The sequence below is a fragment of the Physella acuta genome, unplaced genomic scaffold (genome assembly GCF_028476545.2).
Source record: "Physella acuta isolate Inbredline_101_S28 unplaced genomic scaffold, ASM2847654v3 ptg000593l, whole genome shotgun sequence".
Lineage (NCBI taxonomy): Eukaryota > Metazoa > Mollusca > Gastropoda > Physidae > Physella > Physella acuta.
In genome coordinates, this window is record NW_026732112.1 from 21,771 (window position 1) to 47,285 (window position 25,515).

At 37.8% G+C, this 25,515-nt stretch overlaps 2 protein-coding genes across 2 annotated transcripts in view; one reads left to right on the top strand and one right to left on the bottom strand.

Moving 5' to 3' along the window:
• Positions 1-25,515, top strand: part of LOC131947448 (serine/threonine-protein kinase MARK2-like) — a 102,995-nt gene that overhangs the window by 3,038 nt on the left and 74,442 nt on the right. The window lies entirely within an intron of this gene.
• LOC131947449 (uncharacterized) lies at positions 10,311-15,216 on the bottom strand. The gene is made up of 6 exons (XM_059308665.1): positions 15,049-15,216; positions 14,771-14,934; positions 13,758-13,856; positions 13,204-13,379; positions 11,483-11,557; positions 10,311-10,750 (listed from the first exon to the last, which is right to left on the bottom strand). Exons 1-6 carry the CDS (start codon positions 15,214-15,216, stop codon positions 10,326-10,328), a joined length of 1,107 nt encoding a protein of 368 aa, XP_059164648.1. The 3' UTR covers positions 10,311-10,325.

The following is a 25,515-nucleotide window of genomic DNA, read 5'->3' on the forward strand; positions in this document are numbered from 1 at the left end:
CACTGTGCATGACATAAAAATATTCAAACTGTTTAAGCTTAGGCCCTAAGCACTCTACATGACAGCCAATGACCAAATAATTAATCATTCAAATTCTCAAAAGCTTTTATGTATATATATATTTATATATATACATAATATACATATATATATATATATTTATTTATATTATATATATATGTATATATATAAATATAAAAAAAAATAGAAAGTAAAAAATGAGTTCAGCATGACAGTGTTCTGACGAATCAACTTTAGTGATAATCTTTGGGCCAGTACGAACTCACTCTAGTAAGAAGCCCCGCTTGACCCGGATCAAGAAAACGACTTAAGAGGCTCCTCGAATACCGACCAAAGAAACCACTAAGGAAAATTCGGCACTATTCTTAGTAAAACACTACAGCTTCTGCTCGTGTAGTTTACTTACAGTCAAATGCTACTGCATGTGCATTAAATAAACAGCCCCGACGTTTGAGGAGCCATATTTTACATTTTTTACACGTGATGATACCTTATTTTTCTAATTATAGATTTGTCATTTTATGTTCATACCGTGAGGTAATAAAAAATGCGCATATTTTTGAACGGAAGTTTCTTTTATTTCATGTAATGTCATTTATTAAAATTTGAATTAAACGCTGCGTGGCAGAATAAACATTGCGGCGACTATCAAACAGGGTTCTGTTTCGAAACTGATTAGAACTTTAGAACTATGATGGGTCTATTTTGGTTATAGATATAGTGCTGAGGGCAGTAAAAATTAATTTTTAACGCAAAATTCCCCTGTTAGTGGTTATGGCTAGTTCAAAATAATAGATCATCAGAGGAAACATTTAAAATTTTAACCCATTAACAAAATAAGCATCTTTTGTAGTTTCTACGATTCTACGAGTTTTGTAGGCGTTTTGTTTTAACCGTAGACATTTTTTATCATAACTGAGGAAATAAATTGCCTATTTCCAGGCAACCGTAAGCTAATATAATCACACTCTATCGTTGACCACAATAAGCCTTACATTTGTGATTACCTCCTTGATGTTTTTAGAAATTTATTTTCTTACATACGAAACAAGTAATTAAAAAAGTCTAGTGACATTTTTAGCGCAATTTCCTTATGTTATCTAAAAATAGCTCTGTCGTAGCGTAAATCAAGAGCAGGGTTAGTAAAACCATTGGTTAGTTATTAAAACGTTTTTTATTAAATTTTTTTCAGTATTTTACATGTTTTATTTTCAATAGAGTAACATGACTAAAAACCATTGCGCGCCTAGCTACCGAACGTGATGTTGCAGTGATGGCGCAGCTATTGAACGTGATGACGCGTGTGGTGTGGTTGGATAAAACGCCTACTAATTCGGTCCAAATTTTAATTAATTCAAAAAATTTTTTGTGACCGAACGAAAGGATATTTTTGAAAACTTTCTTCGGCAATATTATTCTAAATTATGGCAGGAATCGATTGGTACATGTTTCAAGTCGCTAAGTGATCTGGTTGCCGAGATATGGGCCAAAAATTGAATTTTGTCGAGGTTTTTTTTGCTTTTCCGGGAAATCCATGAAAGAAACCCTGAATTTTTATGGCCTATGTTCATCTTCGTAACTTGCTTAACATAATTGCTTTTGGAACTAGTCCTTGATATTGCTTCGTTGAGGAGGAGATACGACTTAAAGCTGCGGACACACATCCATTCCCAGAAAAGACGAGTTAATAAACGCAATTCTCCAGAATGGAAATTGCGCTAAATAAACCGGGAGTGATCTCCCCTAAACTTTCTCGAATATTCTTATATAAAATAACAGGGGATGGGAACTCGGGCTATAGACATGATTTTTAATCCATTTTAAATACTTAAAGTTTTAAAAATAGAATAAAATCTCGTAGACAAATTAATTGCACACCAAGTGAACGCGAAATAAAAAAGCGCATAATAGTGCGCAATATTATTATTACTTTTAAAATTCACATTAGTTTTTTGAGAAATCGGAAGTAGCGTAAAGTACTACTTCCAGTCAACGGAAATGACTCAAAATTTAATAGAAGGTAGAGAATTAGATCTTTTACTTACGTATGAAATTTCATTTATCTATCTGAAATAGTACTCAAGTTATAGGCTTTTGAAAAATTCAAAGTAGAAAAAGTACCACTTCCGGTTGTCGGAAATCGCTCAAAAGTTGATACGGATCTACGATTTTGATAAAATACTTATATATGAAATTTCATCAACCTAGCTGTAACGGTACTCAAGTTATCGTGTTTACACACGGACACACACACACACAGACACACACACACACACAGACACACAGACATACGGACAAGATTGCAAAATTATGTTTTTCCGTATCAGTGAGATGCAAAACGTCGAGATTTGCAAAAATCTCGATTTTTTTTTTTGCACGATTACAAGACATTCTCTATACTTCGTATATACGAGAAAGTAAAAATGTAATCCTTTATTGCATTCTATAAAATTACCGGGTCTAAATTGTATTGTAAATATTGCATTAGTATTGTCAGATAAACAGCTATTTTTTTTTAATAACGTGGAATCCCTTCGACATAAAAACAATAATTTTAATTTATTGGAAATGAGTCGACCTTAATTGACTTCACTGATGGGCGAGTAAGATTCCAACTAGCCGCTGCGTACACATTGTTGCTAAGTGAATTGAGTACGAATCGACACTTGAATAAGTTACCAATTAAACAGCACGAAGTCCTAACAATATGGCAGAGGGAATTTTATGTTATTGGCAACTGGTACGGTTGGCTTCTTGTAGTTTTAGCGATTAGAGTGTAGATATGGTAGAGTGTTTCGTCACACACAAAGTTAACTCTGATTCTTATTGCAGCTTGAAGATTAGTGAATGTTGATAGTTGGGTCCACGCTTTTGTCGACGCTCAGGCCACATGCCTCAAATGGTCTCTTTAAATACACTTTAAACAACGTCAAAGTTGTATTGGGTGTTGCTGTTTTTAAAACGTATTTGCAACATTTTTTACTTTCTCGTATATACGTAGTATAGAGAAAGTATTGTAATCGTGCAAAAAAAAAATCGAGATTTTTACAAATCTCGACGTTTTACACCTCACTGATACGGAAAAACATAATTTTGCAATCTTGTCCGTATGTCTGTGTGTGTGTGTGTCTGTCCGTGTGTGTGTCTGTCCGTGTGTAAACACGATAACTTGAGTACCGTTACAGCTAGGTTGATGAAATTTCATATATAAGTATTTTATCAAAATCGTAGATCCGTATCAACTTTTGAGCGATTTCCGATAACCGGAAGTGGCACTTTTCCTACTTTGAATTTTTTAAAAGCCTATAACTTGAGTACTATTTCAGATAGATAAATGAAATTTCACATGTAAGTAAAAGATCTAATTCTCTACCTTCTGTTAAATTTTGAGTAATTTCCGTTGACAGGAAGTAGTAATTTACGCTACTTCCGATTTCTCAAAAAACTAATGTAAATTTTAAAAGTACTAATAATATTGCGCACTATTATGCGCTTTTTTTATTTGCGTTCACTTGGTGTGCAATTAATTTGTCTACGAGATTTTATTCTATTTTTAAAACTTTAAGTATTTAAAATGGATTAAAAATCATGTCTATAGCCCGAGTTTCCATCCCCTGTTATTTTATATAAGAATATTCGAGAAAGTTTAGGGGAGATCACTCCCGGTTTATTTGTGAATAATGTTTTGATTTCAGTTATGATCTTGATTAGCTATCTTCAGAAACGTGAGCCTAGAGATTTGCCAACTATTGAACGAAGTGCCACGACTAAGTAGATACATGAAAGCAGCAAATATAAGTAAAAAAAAAAGCAAATAACTTGTCCGCGTTTGTCCTCCTAAAATGCTTTTTCGAATGGGACTTTAGCGAATCTTACTCGGTCTTCAGCTATTTCTTACACTATGCGTGTCTTGCATCATGTGATCGAAGTTTCTCGAAGTTAAAATAAAAAAAAACTACCTCACATCCCCAATTGGGCAAATTCAAGGCATTCGGATTTACTAATATTGTCAACGAGAAAAATGGCCCGTTGAGGAAGGTTACAACGGGCGCTAGGTTGTAAGTGCTGTCTCTTTTCTCTAAACTAAAACCCCCCCACCCCCCCACACACACACCACCCCCCCCACCCTCCCTCAACCACCAACACACACACACACCCCCACCCTCCCCCACCCACCCCCACACACACCACCCCCACCCCCCCCACTACCCACAACCCCCACCCCCACCCCCCACCCCCCAAAAACATGTCTACCGTCCCATTCAACGAAATATAATTATATACTTTTTCCAGTGTCTGCCCCCTCCCCGAAAATTCTAACCCCGCCACCGAAAATTTCAAGTACCACCACCCCTCTCCGGGGAGGAAAAAATCTAAATTAAAACCATCCCACCCCCCACCCCCACACACACCACACCCCCACCCCCACCCCCCACCCCCCCCCCCCCTAAAAAAACCATGTCTACAGTCCCATTCAACGAAATATAATTATATACTTTTTCCAGTGTCCGCCCCCTCCCCGAAAATTCTACCCCCGCCCCCGAAAATGTCAAGTACCCCACCCCTCTCCGGGGAGGAAAAAGTCTGAAAGAAACACTGGTGTCGCGCTTAGCCACTACCCGAAGAATTGCATTAAAGAAATTGCAAGAAAACCACTTTTTAGATTAGACACATTAATTAGGCGGTAATTTTATTATAGAGTATCGATGAAGAAATTTCTTTTGAGTTGGGGAGGGGGGGGGGGGGGGCTCAGACGTTCTTACGCCCCCTACCCGAAGAATTGTATGCAAGAAACTCTTCACGCAAACCATTTAGATTAGACAAAATTTCCTTTTTTTATTCAATGTTTACTCGAGAATCAATGACGTCATATTACTGTGTGCACTCTCCGGCTTGATATTGTTTTCTACTACATGACGTGATACTTCGTTTTCGTTTCACTGTGAGAGTTTTTAAATTCCTTGTGTTTTCTTTAGAGCGTTCTTGTCAGACAGATAGATAGATAGATAGATACATAGATACACAGACAACGAAACTATTATATAGACGAGAAAAATGGCCCGTTGAGGAAGGATACAACGGGCGCTAGGCTGATAGTGCTGTCTCTTTTCTCTAAACTAAAACCACCCCCCCCCCCACACCCCCCCCCCCCACCCCCCCCCCCCCCCCAAAAAAAAAACATGTCTACCGCCCCATTCAACGAAATATAATTATATACTTTTTCCAGTGTCCGCCCCCTCCCCGAAAATTCTACCCCCGCCCCCGAAAATTTCAAGTACCCCCCACCCCTCTCCGGGGAGGAAAAAGTCTGAAAGAAACACTGGTGTCGCGCTTAGCCACTACCCAAATAATTGCATTAAAGAAATTGCAAGAAAACCACTTTTTAGAATAGACACATTAATTAGGCGGTAATTTTATTATAGAGTATCGATGAAGAAATTTCTTTTCTCCGGCTTGAGATTATATTCTACTCTGTGCTAAATGTGGCGACGTCATACTTCGTTTTTGCGTTTCACTATGAAGGCTTTTAATTTGCTTGTCTTTTCTCTAGAGCGTTCTTGTCAGATAGATAGATAGACAGACAGCGAAACTATTAGTATTAATAGAGAGAATAATATAATAAATAGGGAGTGATCTCCCCAAAAGTTTCTCGAATATTCTTATGCAATACTACGGAGATGGCAACTCGAGATATATACAATATTTTAAGACCATTTTTTATTAATTCAACTTTTAAAAATAGAATAGAATCTCGTAGAGTAAAATAATTGCGCACCAAGTAAACGACAAACAAAATGTGCATACTATTGCGGAATATTATTAGTACTTTATAAATTCACATGCGTTTTTTGAGAAATCAGTAATAGCGTAAATTACTACTTCCGGTCATTTATCTCTCTGAAATAGTAAAGTTGTAGGCTTTTGAAGAATTGAAAGTAGAATGCGTTCCACTTCCATTTATCGAAAATCGTTGAAAAGTTGATGCACAACTACAAATTTAATAAAATACTTATATATGAAATTTCATGAACCTAGCTGTAACGGTACTCAAGTTATCATGTTCACATACACACATACACACACCCACACAGACATACGAACATAATTGCAAAACCCAGTTTTTCTGACTGGATTAAGCATAAAACGCCAAAATTTTGATTAATCTGGATTTATAATATTTGCCCGATTAAAATAAGTCCTCAATACTCCGGATGTGATGAAGGACTGAGGTGTAAAACGGTGAAGACTGTCAAAATTTCATGGGATTTTTGTGCACGATTACCGTACTTTCTCTATGCTCTGTGTACGAGAAAGTAAAAAAGAATCTGATTTTGCATGTTTATAATCAGAGAGGCTAAATTTTAATTCAAACGTTTAATGTTCAAATGTCTAATGATTTGGTTAAGTTAAACTTTAACATTTTATAAACTCCCGGTTTATTTTAAAATGTGCACTTCGGTAGGGGAAAGCATGGAATAACTGCCACGGGGCTGACCACAGCACGGTTGTTTCGGCTTTGCCTAGTGCCTAAGCAGCTGTCAGCTGTCTGTATACACTCTACTCCACCAGTTCTTAGCGTTTTTATCTTGTTTAAAGTAGTTGTTTAAAGTTTAAAGTATAATATTTTTATGAGTTATGAAAATAAAATAATATAATTATTATAGAACTGGCGAGCCGCATCCTGACATCAAAAGAGCCGCATGCGGCTCGCGAGCCGCAGGTTGCCGACCCCTGTACTAGACGATCACTCATACAACCACATGGTGAAGTAAAACACGTTTTTCTAGTCTGTTTTGTTAAGAATAAGATTCAGTGTTTTATTTCCTGAAATTAGTTGATGAACCGAATTGTGTGCCAGAAATAAAATGTATAATATTTTAGGGACCATTGCATTCTGTAAACAGTTTTTCAGAAGAAAGCGACGACAGCTGATGACGTGCGGGGGCGTTTGGAAGTTTTTTCACGAAGAACAACTCAAATTTTGTGGGCTTTGTTCAATCAAATGGCTTGTCCTTTTAACACAATTTAAAGAAGGCCAGTGATTTTTCCATTGATGAATAGGATTAACCTTAAAGCTGGTTGTCCAAAACTTGCGAGTGAGATTTAATTCACAGTACAATTTTATAAATATTTTTTGTTACCGCCGCGTAACGCGATCTTTATAGTGATAGAGATAGTGATAATTAACTTTTAATGGCTGCTTGTTTTTAAAAAGATGGGTCAACCATTTATCACAATTTGGCTACTGCTAAAAGCCATCAATTTTATAAAAAAAAAAAAACGATTGGAGGTCCGATTTCTGTTATTTCAGGTAGCGTCGGCATTATATATACAATGTCTGGGTAGGAAGTGATGACAGCAATTAAAATTAAGTGTGTGCACGTGTTAGATATTTAGATCACCAAGTTCTACCATCATAGGTACGCAAAACTATCAGACTTTGCGACGAGATAACCCCCCCCCCCCACAGAGGCGTAGCGACCCTTCCCGGCGCCCGGGGACAAACTTTTCGATTTGCACCCGCCCCCCTCAAACTTTCGATTTGCACCCCCCCCCCCCCTCGAGATTTCCATTTGCACCCACCCCCCTCAAACTTTCGATTTGCACACCCTCAACCTTTCAATTTATTTTTCCAACCCATTTTGGCGCCCCTAAGGTCGGCGCCCGGGGACATATGTCCCCCCCGCCCCCCCCCCCCCCCTCGCTACGCTACTGCCCCCCCCCATTCCTCCCACAAAACAGCGAGAATCGTGTCTTTGATTTCAGTAGCACAAAGGTCAGATTGGAGGGGTCATTAACATAATTATATTAAATGTCGATATCATACACCGGATGTTATACCTTCAAGTATCGATATGTTAAACAGTATCGATACCCCAGTACTCACTACCGCTGCCAAGTTCCTCGGTATCGACTGAAAGTACAAGTCGTGCTGTCCTGGAGTTGATTTATAGGTGGTGACTCATCAAACAAATGCTATTGTTTAGGCCTAATTGACTCCATCAAATTACTTAACAACTAACCTTAGGTCAGGTACTGATCACCATCATACTAAAATTACTAAGTTATAGGCCTATACACAAATGGTCCTCATTATACTAAAATTGATAACTTTACTTCAATACATGAACACAAATACTAAATTAAAAAAACAACAACTCATTAACCATGTTTTGATTATTAATTAATTTATTTTTTCCTGCTGTTTAAATGGATTTATGCATATTTTTACATATATTTTTCCCTTATTTTTAAACAATTTTTTTTTGTTTATCCTGTCTGGATGTTTTAAGTGTTTTCTAAACCAGATAAAGTTTTTTGAATGACATAACATCAGGCACAACACCACCAGAAAACTATACACCACCCACATCTCAACAAAGTAATAACAACACCACTAGCACAAAAACACAGGTCAATTAATAGCCAGTTAATAGCTCAATAATATGCGCACACAAAAATTAAAACTAATCCCCCCCCCCCCCTAAAACGGTGTTAAACGCAGGTAAGGGAAATTAAATTTTAACTGCACAATGACGTTTGATATATTTGTACAGACTGTGTAAAACTTCTTTATTTTATAAAAAAAAATAATTTAGACAAAGCTGTAACTCTACATAAGATGGCAAAGTCATGTTTTTTTTTGCCTCAGTCAGTCATGATTTTTTCAGTCTCATTCAAAGTCATGAGCCTAGACTGCAGTATCAGCCTGAGTCATCGAGCTCGACTAGAGAGCCTCTAATATAGACTATACGCATTGAGTTATCCACAGTAGATATTACACAATACGTTTCTGACACTGAGACTGATTCAGGCTGTACCATACTGTATTGCATGGAAAGACAAGACATGATTTTTTTAGCAGATAAACAATAAAAAAAAACAGCCATTTCTGAAAAGTAATTTAAATTGACATTCTGAGTTTTAGCTTACTGCATTATTCTTGGTAAAAAATTATTTGACGTTACATTTTAGAAAATGCATTTTAAATGAGAATTGAAGGAATAAAAAATAACACAAAATGTTTGCTTGAGATAAAACCACCAAACCAGTGGCATACAGAGAAATCAGATAATTGGATAAGATGCTAGAATAGTTGCACCTGTATGATGACGCATCTTTACGTTAAAAACATATTGCTATTAAACTAAGTTACGTCCACGCCTCACATAGGACAACAGATTGATTCATCAACACTTAATTCACCTAATCTCAAACATGGATGAATGACCACCCTAACATACATCATTAGGTTAGTGACCAGCCTAACATCAGTTGGTTGAAAAACTGCCTAAACAAAAGATGCTTTAGTGCAACAGTTAAAAATGACCAATGATTATAATAGAGCTAATTGATAGCCATCAAATTGATCAGAACAAAATTCTAGAAATAATTATATTTAAAATACTCTTGAATTTACAATAGAAATGTATTTAAGAGGAAAAACATATATTTTATATAAGTTTTTTCTTCCCATAATTAGACAATTATACCAGATGATAGGTTTCTTATAGCTTAATGACCAAAACTTGTGGTAAATAAAGATGACATCGAATACATAACACAAGAGATAGATAAAGAATACCACCAACTACACTTCGAAACACAACAGCGGAACACACTAATGTGTGTTTGTTGTGTGAGATGTGTATTTGTTGTGGGATGTGTATTTGTTGTGTTATATGTGTGTGTTGTGTGAGATGTGTGCTTAAAAGGTCAACTTCAGGAATGATCTAGACCCAGTTTTTTTTTTGTAGCTGTCTATCATTAAAAGAGGATGGATCAATGAGTACTGGTTTTGTCAACAAAATAATCTATTTTTAAACCTTGTGCCAACATACATTCTGCTCTTTTAATATAACTAATATTTTAAATTAAAGTACTCCCATCTAGCTTTAAACAGTAGATATTTACCAATGGAACACTTAGTTTGCTTCAGGTACTAAAAAAAAAACAGCAGACATCAAAGAACACAGGCTTATGGTTTGTGTTTAAAGATCCAGTATAAGAATCAATACCATGTCCATAAAAACAGCTATTACTTCACTACATTGACAGAAATCAATGAAAAGAAGAAAAAATAGTAATAGAGTCAACAGCTTAACACTTACATCCATTTGGAAGATGAATAGTATATATATATATATATATATATATATATATATATATATATATATATATATATTTATTTATATGAATGGAAATAAAAAAAACACTGAGTTTTGAATAGTATCAGGAGATAAAACATGAATGTATCAATAGTGACTACTATAGCCTATTTAGAATTTTGTTCAGTAATTTTATCACCAATATGTTTTTATATATGACTGTGTATGTGCAGGTGTAAACGCACTTTTTGAAAGCAAAAGCATTTTATTTTTGTGCCTCCTTCTTGTATTAAGCGATGATTCATCAAGAGAATCATTTGAACCATCTTCGTTATCACTTAAATCTATAGGTCTCTGCGCTGTGCTGTGTAAGTTGCTCATGCCCCAGCAGCGACAAACGCTCGGACATGAAGTAGCATATTGTTTAAGGCTACTACTGGAACTGCCTGGTGTTCGTTGGCCGCTGCTTTCAGTGGATGACAAAACGCTTTCACTTTCTGTTGGCTGTTTGGAGTCGCAAATATTAAGTGGATGGTGGCTTTTTGAAGGTTGGGATATATTATTTGAGCTTGTCTTTTTCTCTCTTCGGTACGAATCATATCCTTTATAACCAATCACACCTGCGAATTAAAATTTAAAAGTTGTTTTTATTGCATAAAAGCCTAACTTTAAACAAAATTGGAAAGGAATATCATAACGATAATTTACAGTCATTACAGTAGCCCCACAATATCCACCCATAGCAGAAGATTCACCATAACAACCGACAGTAGAAGACACACAATTCAAATACAGTGTTTCTTCCAGACTTATGCAGACTTATTTTTCTCCGGGGGTGGGGGTGGGGAGGGCACTTGAAATTTTCGTGGGGGGGGGGGGGGCGGACACGGTTAAAAGTATATATTTTCTATATATAAATATAAAAATTCTATTTCGTTCGGAGGGGGTGGTAGACTTTCTTCGCCCTCCCCCTCTCCCCCCCCCCCCCCCCCCCCGAAGAGATGCCTGGAAGAAAGAAACTCAAAAAGCCACTGTAGTCGCTTCATAATCATCAGGTTTTGAAGTAGAACTAGAGCAAATCACCGTAGTAGTCTCACAATCCCAAGTAAATGCAGTAGCCCATCAATCATCAATCGCACTCGTAGTTCCAAAAACCAAATCACTGCAGTAATCCCGCAATCCCCAATCACCGGATAAGCCTCACAACCTTTATTTCTCCACAATCCGAAAAGACTGTAGAAAACTTATAAACCCAAGTCATTATAATAGTCCCACAACACATAGACACTGTAATAGTCAAACTATCTCAATCATTCCAATTACCATTCATTGAAATAAAACAAAACACTTACATAAAAGCAATGTGGAAACTACTATGCAGAACATCACCGTCCAGAAAGCGTTACTATCTTCTTTGCCTCCAACTTCTATTAATTATAAAATATTTTTGCAAAAATGGAAATAAAAGAGATGATATATACAATAAAAACTAATTATATGGCAAAAACCGTGGAGGCTGGGTTTCAAATGTTTTCCATCATTAAATATGTATTTGTATATATATATATATATATATATATACACATGTGTATGTATATGAAGATGTTCTCGTGAAAAATCTATGGTTATATCCATTTGAGAACATATTTAGCATAGCCAAAACAAAACAACTGAGATTATAAGGGCATGCCACACAAGTCAAGAGCCTATCAAAAACAATACTATCGGTGCAAGGTGCAATGAGGGGAAAAGCAAAGACGACATTATGAAGAGGACATCAACAATGAGTAGACTGGACTGACGGAAAAATGATGAGAATAACAAATGTGATGGCCCAAAGATCCCAGGGGTAAAGGGACGATTGAGTGAACATTGAAATACTCTGTCTCATCTAACCCTACACTTTTCAATCTCTGGCCCTCCAAACCGTTTGGGCCTAAGCTAAGTAAAAAATGGCTTTGTCTTTGGTCAGAGGCGGAACTAGAAAAAAAGGCCATCCCAAACAAACATTATTCGCCCCCTTCCTTTATATATATATATATATATATATATATATATATATATATATATATATATATATGTATATATATATATATATATATATATATATATATATATATATATATATATATATACATATATATATATATATATATATATATATATATATATATATATATATATATATATATATATATATAATATATATATATATATATATATATATATATATATATATATATATATATATATATATATATATATATATGTATATATATATATGTATATATATATATATATATAAATGTGTTACTAAATATTCAATTAATTTTTTAAAACATTTCCTAATTTAGTAGTCTAACCTATTTCATCGCAAAGTATATCATGAGACAGATCAAATATAAATGTGCTATATCTCATTTCGGGCGAGTTATAAATATGTTTTAAAATGTTTATATCTCATTTATACCTTTTCTTTTAAAATATATTTTTATTTTCAAAATCTCTCGTATACCCGCCTAAATTTGTGAAAAAAAGTAGCCGGTCAAAAGTATTTTAAACACGGAGGTTTGATGTGTTATAGTTTCCTATGTTTGTTTTTTTTTCTTGTGTTTTCTGCATTTATATTAATTATTTTGAACACATTAATTTTTACAGTTGTGTCATTCTTTAATATAGTTTAATTTAATAATAATTAAGAGACGAAATCGCCTTTTAATGTGGCTAGTACAAAACAATTACAATTATTTGACTATTTAAATAGGGGCAATAAGTTATGGAAAGGTTTGAAGGTAAGTCTATATCAACTGTACAGCTCTAGTATTGTTTTGGTCTATGCAATAGTTTATCTTAGTTACTATAGAACAATGACTGCTGTAGTTAAAAAAAACCAACTCAGAGAGAACATATCGTCAGTTTTTAGATGGTTGTTCTAAACATACATAAACAATTATACATATATACTGATTCAGAAAGGTATTTAAATAAGTTACAGTGGTTATACCCCCCCCCCCCCATCCCTCTGACTACGCCACAGGCAAAAGCATTTAAATAGAATACGTGTTTACTTTACCTTTTGAATCTGTTATTGCATAACCAACGTCATGTGCGAAATAAGTTTCATCATCCCATCCCAAAGCATAAATTGCGAAGAGTTGTCCGTGAATAGCACACGCTTCGTGTTGTCCTGGCATAATTTCATACAAAGAAGTTGTCCAGGCCACTCCCTTTTCTTCTTTAAAATTCAAACTAAGGAAAAACAATGAAAAGGTAGGCCCCTATCCAGTTATAAGTTGTAAAAAGCGATCAAAAAGGATTTTAAACTCGAATCATTGCATCGGTTGCAACCAGTCTTCATAAATGACCACCTCCCTGCCCCTTCCCACATAGCTACATACATGACCCCATCCACTTCAATTTGTCAGGACCACTGCTACAATAAACATCCCCCACCCCACCCCATTACACACTCCAACAATAATAATGACCCTTTCCAACACCGATTTCTTCATAACCACATCCTAAACCCCTGCCGTATTTATGGGAACTCACTACTTATTTAGAAAGTTGCTTTACGAAATTATTAAAATTAGTGTACGGTCATTATCTAAATAATATCGTAAATACCTAATTTTGACATGGTCAAGTAATATCTCAAATGGACCGTCCGGAGCGACAATAGAAATGAAATGGTATTGTCCGTACCAACTTTGCACTTTGGGCGTACTGCAAACGAAAATTAAATCTTAATGTCTTTTAAAACATTGTATGTTTAATTCAGAAACATAGATAATTAATTGGATATGTCATAACATTTTCAATGGATGCCTCAATTATTAATCTGTAAGCATGCAAAGGTGCGGACAGGCTCGCCTCTTGGCCCCCAGGAAAGGTGGAAAGAACATTTTAAAGAAGTACTATAGGAAATACTCTTGACATAACTATGGAACTGATAGACAAAGAAGGAATATGGATGGCACTCAAATAAATAATATACATGCAAAGCTGCAAGCTTAGACAATGTACCGCATCGAGGTGATATTATTTTTATTCGACATTATGCCTCTTCATTTGACGGCCCGATTGGTTCATATCGCATTGCATAAACAATGTATATATAATGTATATAGAATGTATCAAGAATGCATATAGAATGCTATACGTATATGAGCCGAGAAATACATTACTGAAAATGATATAGCAGCGAGGATTATCAAAACTTCATCACATTGTAGCCTACAATGGACATAGGCTAGGGCATCCCGGCCAGTGTGCGCATTAGCCGGCTAATGTACTAAAATCGCTGAGAATTTAAAATTATTCAGTGCGCGTATTGACTAGCCAATTTACGAAATACGCTGACAATACTAAGCGCTTCGAACTTTGGCCAAGGAAGCCGGCCAATGTGCACATTCAACTAATTCGTGCTTTAGCCGCACTTTGGGCCTTGACCCTAACATATATAACATTCAAAATTTAGACATTTTATACTTGTCCACTGAGACATAAATTGGTATCCTCTATTTTCTCAATGCACCTGTTTAACGGTGCTGGAATGTTTCTGTCCCACTTAGCTCAGCCTGTGTATACCACTGCATATTCTTATATAGATATTTAAACATTGAAAGAAATTAACACACCTCCATATGTACTTGTTTAAAAACAAATCATTCGGGATTAACTGTAGGTGATGCACATTCAGATTACTATCTTCATCCAGACAGGGGTAATTGAAATGGAGGAACATGTACACGTTATTCGATGCTTTCACTTGCACAAGTGAGTCGCTGATAAGGTTGAATGTCTGTGCAAGAAAAAAGCAACTTTTAAAGATCTTACACAGATAATAATATTTTTCTCAAATTTTTTTTTAAAACTTAAAAATGCTTTACATTATATTCCACTTATAGAAACCCACCTCTTGTTGGCCTGTAATGGGTAAAAGCTCATAAATAAAGGCGCCTGAAAATATTCTTATTAGAGTATCGTCAAAAAGAGAAATAAATTTCAGAGTATATTGGCAGCTCTTGGTATTAAGCTGAGGCAGAACATATTCCTTGGAGCAAGATGTTGTAGCGATGGGCATTTCTGAAACATTTATATATATATATATATATATATATACTAGCTTTTTCAGCTAGTCTTTGCTTTAGAGAGTAATAGGTACCCGCTACCAGTACCCGCTACCAGTACCCACTACCCAGTACCCAGTACCCGCTACCCAGTACCCGCTACTTAGTATTCGCTACCAAGTACCCGCTACCCAGTACCCGCTACCCAGTACCCGCTACCCAGTACCCGCTACCCAGTACCCGCTACCCAGTACCCGCTACCCAGTACCCGCTACCCAGTACCCGCTACCCACTACCCAGTACCCAGTACCCGCTACCCAGTACCCGCTACCCAGTATCCGCTACCCAGTATCCGCTACTTAGTATTCGCTACCAAGTACCCGCTACCCAGTATCCGCTACTTAGTATTCGCTACCAAGTACCCGTTACCAAGTACCCGTTACCCAGTACCCGCTACCCAGTACCTGCTACCCAGTACCCGCTACTTAGTATTCGCTATCACGTATCCGCTACCCAGTACCCGCTACCCAGTACCCGCTACCCAGTACCCGCTACCCAGTATCCGCTACCCAGTACCCGCTACCCAGTACATGCTACTCATTACCCGCTACCCAGTACCCGCTACCCAGTACCCGCTACCCAGTATCCGCTACCCAGTATCCGCTACTTAGTATTCGCTACCAAGTACCCGCTGCCCAGTATCCGCTACTTAGTATTCGCTACCAAGTACCCGTTACCAAGTACCCGTTACCCAGTACCCGCTACCCAGTACCCGCTACCCAGTACCCGCTACCCAGTATCCGCTACTTAGTATTCGCTACCAAGTACCCGCTACCCAGTACCCGTTACCCGCTACCCACTACCCGCTACCCAGTACCCGCTACCCACTACCCGCTACCCAGTACCCGCTACCCAGTACCCGCTACTTAGTATTCGCTATCAAGTATCCGCTACCAAGTACCCGCTACCCAGTACCCGCTACCCAGTACCCGTTACCCGCTACCCACTACCCGCTACCAAGTACCCGCTACTTAGTATTCGCTACCAAGTACCCGCTACCCAGTACCCGTTACCCGCTACCCACTACCCGCTACCCAGTACCCGCTACCCACTACCCGCTACCCAGTACCCGCTACCCAGTACCCGCTACTTAGTATTCGCTATCAAGTATCCGCTACCAAGTACCCGCTACCCAGTACCCGCTACCCAGTACCCGTTACCCGCTACCCACTACCCGCTACCAAGTACCCGCTACTTAGTATTCGCTACCCAGTACCCGCTACCCAGTACCCGCTACCCAGTACCCGCTACCCAGTACCCGCTACCCAGTACCCGCTACCCAGTACCCGCTACTTAGTATTCGCTACCAAGTAGCCGCTACCCAGTACCCGTTACCCGCTACCCAGTACCCGCTACCCAGTACCCGCTACCCAGTACCCGCTACCCAGTACCCGCTCCCCAGTACCCGCTACTTAGTATTCGCTACCAAGTACCCGCTACCCAGTACCCGCTACCCAGTACCCGCTACCCATTACCCGCTACCCAGTACCCGCTACCCATTACCCGCTACCCAGTACATGCTACTCATTACCCGCTACCCAGTACTCGCTACCCAGTACTCGCTACCCGCTACCAAGTACCCGCTACCCAGTATCTGCTACTCATTACCCTCTACGCAGTACCTGCTACCCGATACCTAGTACACGCTACCAAGTATCTGCTCCTCATTACCCGCGACCCAGTACCATAAACGTCACCGTTACCTACTTACCAGTCCTATTACAAACAGTATGATCTTATTACAATGTGTACAGTTGCGAGGGTTGTATCAGAATTGTACTTAACAAAGCACGTCACAAAATAATGCCGTTAAACTTAACTTAACGTTATTTTAACACTAACCTAAGGTAATTCTCAATATGTAACGACCCTAAGCAGTACTAGGGTCGGGGTAATGTTCCGGGAGCTGGGACATTGCCAAGGTCAATTAATATGTAGGTAATGACGTTAGGGCCATGGGCGGATATAATTGACTTAACGTTTGGTAATGCCATACTCGAATTTTAACCAACCCCTACCCCATTCTGTAACGTTTATTAGCTACTAAATATGCGCCACCACGCCTCCTTATAAATGATGGCGCGTTGAACCCCCCCCTCCCCCGGAATAATGTATGAAATAAGTTTTAATAACAAGTTATTATGAAACTATACAATAATAAACCGTGAGTGATCTTCCCTAAACTTTCTCGAATATTCTTATATAAAACAATGGGGGATGGCAAATCGGTATGTAGACATGATTTTTAATCATCAATTAAATTTTTCTACTTAACTCACCGTCCACTAAATATTGTATTATTAAATTGTTCTAGAGCGATAAAAGTTGATCGATGTACAACAATCAAATTATGATAATTTTTTTTAGGAAAAGCAACACACTATTTCAGCTTTAAAAACTGACAAAGTAGCTATACCGATGACAGAATGACACACTACCGAGCGACTTATATTTATATCTATTAAAGAAAAGTGGGGGTTGTTTGTTTGTTTTTCACGCCTGTATATGATTGCAAGAATCAGAAAAGCTACTCTTGACACAATTTGCTGTTCAATATTATTCTAACGGGAAAATTAGAGTCATCTCAATAATTGCGTTCAAAAGTGACCAAAACGTGACCTAAACTTGCAACGGCCGACAATAAAATATACATTTTTTGCGTGCTTGAAATACATCGACCACTTGCAGAAGCGACAAGAACTTGATATACGGAAAGGAGATAGAACTGGTGCCTAGAAATCTGACAAATAACCAGAATCTCAGAATAGTAATGTTAAAGGGTTACAATTTTAAACCGTTTTACCGCTTAATGTTAACTATTAAAGGGACGCATCTGCGCTAGGAATTTATTCTATGAATTTTCCCCGTTCTTAGACTGCACACGTTACACGATGTAAACATTTAGATAAAAGAAAAAAAAAAATCCTTTGAAATGTACAATGTTTTTGAATAGGTGTGAACATTAATTAATAATGACTAATTCATAGTTTTTTTATTGATAGCTGATGTAAACAAAGCGAGTCGGTCTACGTCACTAAACAAACAATAAAGTATATTATTAAATTTGGTGCTAAATCTCCGATGCACAACGGTATTTCTATCCGAATAGGGCATTTCAGTGTTTGTTATTCAATAGGTAATGCATGGGGTTATTTTGCAAATCGCATTAATGAGAAAACTCAAGAAAGGGAAGTCCAAACAGTTACAATCCTTCTATCTAGAATATTAATAAAAACTACATTTTTTTTTAAAAACTCCAAAATAGATACAGTTTAAAAATGTAACATCAGTCTTGCACTCTTTAATTTAACGACGTGATTACTTCTAGTTTTCAAAATCAATATAGTGCTGTATAGATTTGGATCTTGGTATGATTGTGGGAGGGGGAGAGGTATGCAAAGCCAAACAATATTTTAAAATGTTGTTGCCTAAACGAAAGTTTCGTAACATTACTAGGGTAGGAGGTGCTTAAAAAGGAATTTTGACTGTGACCTACTTAGGTCTAGGAATGTTTTATTTTGACATTGTTATAATACCATATATGGATTGATGGTGCAACAACCGGGTTTTTTCCACTGTCTTACTAAGAGTGTCTAAGACTAAGAAATTTTCCATCAAGATCTGATTGATTGATTCAGATCAGATGACCACCCCATAGCACAGTGGTTAGGATCTCGGCGCGCCACGGCGGTGGCCGAGGTTCGATTCCTCGGTGTGGAGCCGAGTATAGTCTATGGTGTTTAGTGGTCTAGTGGCTTAGATTCCTCGGTTCAGAGCCGAGTATAGTGGCACTGTTACGCAGTGACCTGGATCGCTAGATCCCATGACCCTCGACCACTGTTACGCAGTGGCCTGGATCGCTAGATCCCATTACTCTCAGGGTGGCCCTTGTGGCCTGGATCGCTAGATCCCATGACCCTCGACCTGTGTGGTCGTATGACTTAGGGCAGGCAGTCCATTCTGACCAGGCAGTCCGTTCTGACCAGGCAGTCCATCTTGACCAGGCCGTCCATCTTGTCCGGCAATCCATTCTGACCATTTGAACGTGAGAGAGTTTAAGTCCTGAGTGTGCTATGCATTCTTAAGTTGTTTAAGTATTCTAGTATTATATTACTTGTTGCCAAGTGATTCTTGATGCTATAGCAGTGTTGTGTGACCTGTGGCTATTTTTATACAGTGTTAGAATCTGTGATAGTATTTTTTCTTACGCTTTGTAAGTTGGGTTTTGTTATTTTCTAAACTAAATATTTTATCTTGTTTAACCTTGTGATCTGCCACAACTGTGTTCGCTTATTAAAGGTTGTATGCAGACTGAATGAGTTGTTAACTTCGATAGTATCACTAGTTTTCCCTAGACATCGAAATCGAGCCCTAGTGTGTTGTTGAGTTAGTGTTCATTCATTTAGGCTTTAAGTCATTTGCATATAACCCCAAGAAAGAATCCGGGGGCGTTCACCATCTATCTGGCTGGTAGATAGGTGTCCGTTACATGACGATACTCCCCGCGGTAATTATTCCAGTTCAATTACCCCCTCCTGTCAATTACCGCACCTCTCAGGACATTAACCCCACCCAGAAACGGAAGTAGGACATTACCTACCCCCTCATAGCTACCCATTGATTAGGGTGCAGTAACGGTAACGTCTATGGCAAGGGTGACGGAATCAGTAACGGCAACGACAACAACAATGACAACAGTAAAGGTGTATTATATATATGGGACCACGAACACGAACGCATACATTAACATGAACATTAGCAGGAACAGGCACAGGTACAGGTTCAGGCACAGGCTCAAACAGAAATACAAACACAAACACACACACATACCCATACACAAAAATACACAAACTCACATACAAATAAAAATACTAATTTCAACTTTAATTCTAATTTTTGTAAATCATATACCACGTGAATGAAAGTAGTAAGTTGTTTTTTCACAGACAATTATATAATTATAACTTTTGTGAGTGTTAGTGTATGTGCGCGTGTCCATGTGCGTGCCTGCATTTTATGGCGTACATTTGAGCGCATTACCTGATAGAACATTAATCGCACTGGTTCCTAGGTCATCGTTTTCATTGAATTCGCCAGCATCCAAGACCACACAAATACCTACGATGATGCCAAAGGTTTTCTCTGCTACCAGTTGCAAAGTGATAGCTATTTACATGAGAAACGGTTCAGTTTTGCATTGTCATTGGTGCCAATTCAAGCTGAACAAAAAGCAACCGAAAATCACCACAGAACATACAAAAACAAACAAATGCAGAAGAAATAACTGTTCACGAATCAATAAACACATAAATATTTAATGTCATGTTCTTTGTTTGTATGTTACTCTTTAACCACATGCGAAAATCTCTGTCACGTAAAACATATTACAGCCGAGCAGAAGATTTTAAGATATTGGAGAGGTGCATTAGATGCAGTGGCGTAGCGAGGTCGGGTGTCACCCGGTGCGGCACTTAATGGTGTAACCCCCCCCCCCCCCAGAGGCGTTGCGACCCTTCCCGGGGACAAATTTTCATGTTTTCGATTTGCACCCCTCCCCCTCAAGTTTTTGATTTGCACCCCCCCCCCCCCCCCCCGCTCAAACTTTCGATTTCCACCCCCCCCCCTCAAGTTTTTCTCTATATATTTTGCTATTTTTAGCCTTGGTGTCACCCCCCCTAAATGGTGTCACCCGGTGCGGTCCGCACCCCCAGCCCCCCCCCCTCGCTACGCCCCTGATTAGATGTACTCACATCCTTTTTGGTTCTCATGATTAAGAGATCGACCACAATACTGTATCACATACGCTTGTTTGCTGATAAAAACAAATTCAAATTGGAATAATTTCTGAAGACTTATATAAATCAAAATCTATTCAATTCACAGCAAAAAAATTTGAATTGTTTAGGAAATCATACCCACCTATCAAGATAGGCAGAAAACACTTCATTGATTGTTTTAACTTTTTCTTTGAAACGAAGTGAAATCATATGTGCATGTTCGGATAGTAGAATAATCGATGGTGAAACACTGTTAGAGATTAATACTTATTAACAGTTTAAAGCGTGTTATTGGTATGACGATTAAAGGTGGGTATGTCAGAGTTTGAAATTAGTAGTGCTGATGTCAACATATCCTCGGGCGCGGGTATCAGTGAATTTGCGAAATGGTGGACATTTGGGAAACAGTATGGGTAGGGTTTAAAGGCAAAACGCGTTAGTCATAAAGTTGGGTTTGGGAATTCGGGGTATTAAGGTAGGGGTTATATGTCAGGGCTTAAAGGTAATGTTAGGGATGTTAGAACACAACGGACGATTAAGGTGATAAGAAACCGTTTTACATTTATGCAGTACAAAGCATCACCCACGTTCAATCAAAACCAAAACAAACGACACTTACTTCGGGACGAGTGCAAAGTACTCATTAGCAAAGGTGTTGATAGGCCTAGCGAGAAATGAAGCAACTATTCGATCAGAAATCACCATGTATATGCACAATCCAAATTCATTGTCCCCGCGAAAATTGAAAGGTTGTGTTGCTCCACTAGATACAGACCTGAAAACAATGAACAAAGTTTTAGACTGGAACGTCCAACGGAATAAATAATCACAATCTCGTAGCCAAGTGCTACGTTGACATTAAAATAAAAATATATATATATATCTTTAACCTAAGGATCATCTTTAAAAAAAAAAAACAACTTACAAAAACTTTTTATCGATTTGATAAACGATTGGCTGTTGATTTGACAAAGACTTTTTTTCGACAATTGTAAGTTTAGCCTTGGGAGAAGTTATAAACACAGTGATCTCATTAGGGTTTGACGTGAACAACATAACTTCGTGATTGGCCTTTTGCACATAGGGCAAGCTCAGGAGGAAATCCGTTCCAAAATGTGACAACTCGCCTGTGGTGAAAAGAAAATAGCGCGGTTGAATGTATGCACATTTAAAGATTGCTCATGATAAACAGTGGCGTAGCTAGGATTTTCGGGCCCCTTGTCTTAAACAATCTTAGATCTAGATCTAGTTGTTTGTTAAATAATTAGGCCTAAATAGCAAATAGTTACTAGAATCTAGATCTAGATCTAGAGCTATTATTGATACTACATTGACCTGCATCAGATACATTTTAGCCATAATCCATAATCTAACATATATACCTGAGTGTTTATATATATATATATATATATATATATATATATATATATATATATATATATATATATATATATATATATTATGGTCAATGCCCGAAGTCTACCAATGTGGGCATTGGTCATTATCACGTCCTATTGACTGGCCGAAGCCTGAAATTTTTCTTGGTTTCGGACATTTATCAGCCAAATTAGAAATCATGATATTAGGTCTTTATTACTTTTACATTAAAGTAAATAACAGAAACGTTCACATTATTTTACGGTATAACATTTTAAAACTACGTTATCACAAGGGAAAACAAAATGAACGCTAAGACATTTAGATTTATGTTGGTTTTACACTTGCAGAGTTGGTCAGTGATTGTGGATAACGATGGTTCGTAGTGAGTTTTATTTTTTAAAGAATTGAAATACAGTAATTTTAGAACACTATGTTCCTTCTCTAGCTTTTGTACTTTATATACTATTTATGTGCATGAACTTTTCATTCCGTAGGGCCTACCCTTCGTGCACATGGTTTCCACAGGATCCATAAAATGGGCAGCATTACATTCTTTTTTAAACAATATACAAAATCTGTTGGCATTGCTATTGTCACTCAGGTGGTCTGGACGTTGTGCCACGGCAGCATGTTATTAATTAGCGAATGATGTCGTTGTATTTATGGCAATTCCATTTCTTGTTCAATGTTCTCAAGATCTTTCTCAGTAACTAAATTGACGTGAGCTTTTCTTGAAGTGTTAAGCCCTACTTTACAGTACATTCAAACAAGGCTTCGTTAGGCGATTGTTGGATTCCTTGATTAAAAGACCGTTTTTTACTTTCTCGTATAGAGAAAGTGTTGTAATCGTGCAAAAAAAAAATCTACATTTTTATAAATCTCGACGTTTTACACCTCACTGATACGGAAAAACATAATTTTGCAATCTTGTCCGTATGTCTGTGTGTCTGTCTGTCTGTGTGTAAACACGATAACTTGAGTATCGTTACAGCTAGGTTGATGAAATTTCATATATAAGTATTTTATCAAAATCGTAGATCCTGATCAAATTTTGAGCGATTTCCAATAACCGGAAGTGGTACTTTTTCTACTTTAAATTTTTCAAAAGCCTATAACTTGAGTACTATTTCAGATAGATAAATGAAATTTCACATGTAAGTAAAATATCTAATTCTCTACCTTCTGTTAAATTTTGAGTAATTTCCGTTGACCAAAAGTACTAATTTAAGCTATTTCCGATTTCTCAAAAAACGCACGTTAATTTATAAAGTACTAATAATATCCCGCACTATTATGCACATTTTATTAGGCGTTCACTTAGTGTGCAATTCTTTTTTTTTACGAGATTCCATTCTATTATAAAAAAATTAAGTAATTAAAAATGGATTACAAATATTGTCTATGTCCTGAGTTGCCATCCCTCGTAGTTTTATATTAGAATATCCGAGAAAGTTTAGGGGAGATCACTCCCGGTTTATTTTTTAAAATATAAAATGGTTGAAGTTGAGACTCTCAACCCAATGAGCTTGTTAAGTTGTTTACATCTATGACATCATCATGTTTAGAACATCTAATACATACACTCTCACAAACATTTACATACACTCATACAAACAAAAAACACTCATATGTGACGAAAAATATCGTGCAACCACCTCCCCCCCTCTCAGGAGCTTTTGTATTCGTCCTGGTTTTCCTCCCCTCCACACATCTGGCTACAGGTCAGGGCCGTGAACGATGTTATAGGGTCGTGTCGCGGGGCTTAACACAGATTTAAAAAACCTGTGTGATGTGCTCTATGTGATGTTCTCTGCGTGTGTGACGACGTGGGATTAGGGGACAACGAGTCGTACATGGTAGAGAGGTGGCTGTCCACAGAACAGAACAGAGTGTACCTGACGGCCCTGTGTCAAGACATCTAGAGTCTACTCAACATCTCCACAACTAGCGGCAAAACATGGCTGGCTCTACACGAGTTTGTTGATAAAAGCAGTCCCTGCTACGACCAAAACAAACACGTCTTTCTGCTCCATCAGCCGGACCGGTACAAAGCTTGGTACCACAGCCGGAACGACTACACTATCAACATCATCACTAAAGAGTTGCGGTATCTGACGTGGGAGGAGACACTCCTATCCCTGAGGTCGGACATTCTACCCGACGACATCAGGGCCAAGTATTGTGACCTCACCACCAGCGACCCGTGCATGCAAGCGGAGACGTCAACGGATCAGCCTACACCGGAGACCCAACATTGTGTCCACGCTACGGCGTACAATCGGTTGTAAACCGGACAATGTTTTATTTCTATTAGCTATTAAATTTCTATGTTGTTCCTTTAGGACTTTTTTTTTTTTTTTTTTTTTTTTTTTTGGTTTTCGGTATTTTTGTGCCGTTGACATCATACACACACATTCATACACACACTTATTCATACACACTCATACACATACTCACACATTCATACACACATACACTCATACAAATACGTATACACACACTCATCCACACTCACACACCACACACATCTACATACGCATTCACTCAAAAATAAGCTTAGTCTAGGGGGGAGGGCTGTGTTTACATTATTGGGGTAACATGTATTTTAAAAGTTATATAACGTTTATAGAGTTCGTGGCAACATTTATGATTACATATTTATAAAATTTATATACTATAGTTAAAATCCCCCAATTATTCCCAAAATCCTTGCACTAATATTAAATGTTTTAAAATATTTAATTTCAGTTAGTATAATAATTTAAAAAAAAAAGACATCACTGTCTGTAAATCGGGAACAGGGCATTTCCCCCCTGTCAATTACCCCCCGGATATTTCCCCCCCGACATTACCCCCCAGAGTAATTACCCCCCTGTCAACTACCCCCTGTCAATTACCCCCCGCCCAGTAGGACATTACCCCCCCCCCCAGACAGGGTTAGAGTTAGGGTTAGGGCTAGGTTTAGGGTTAGGTTTAGGGCTAGGGCTAGGGCTAGAGTTAGGGTTAGGGTTAGGGCTAGGGCTAGGGCTAGGGTTAGGGTTAGGGTTAGGGTTAGGGTTTGGGTTGGGTTGGGTTGGGTTGGGTTGGGTTGGGTTG

Excerpts from the sequence above, each read along its gene's own strand:
- LOC131947449 (XM_059308665.1), bottom strand. The coding sequence starts at position 15,216 with ATGCCCATCGCTACAACATCTTGCTCCAAGGAATATGTTCTGCCTCAG. Across the intron at positions 14,935-15,048 it reads CCATTACAGGCCAACAAGAG|ACATTCAACCTTATCAGCGA; the intron begins GTGGGTTTCTAT and ends TTTCTTGCACAG. Across the intron at positions 13,380-13,757 it reads CTTGACCATGTCAAAATTAG|TTTGAATTTTAAAGAAGAAA; the intron begins GTATTTACGATA and ends GTTTTTCCTTAG.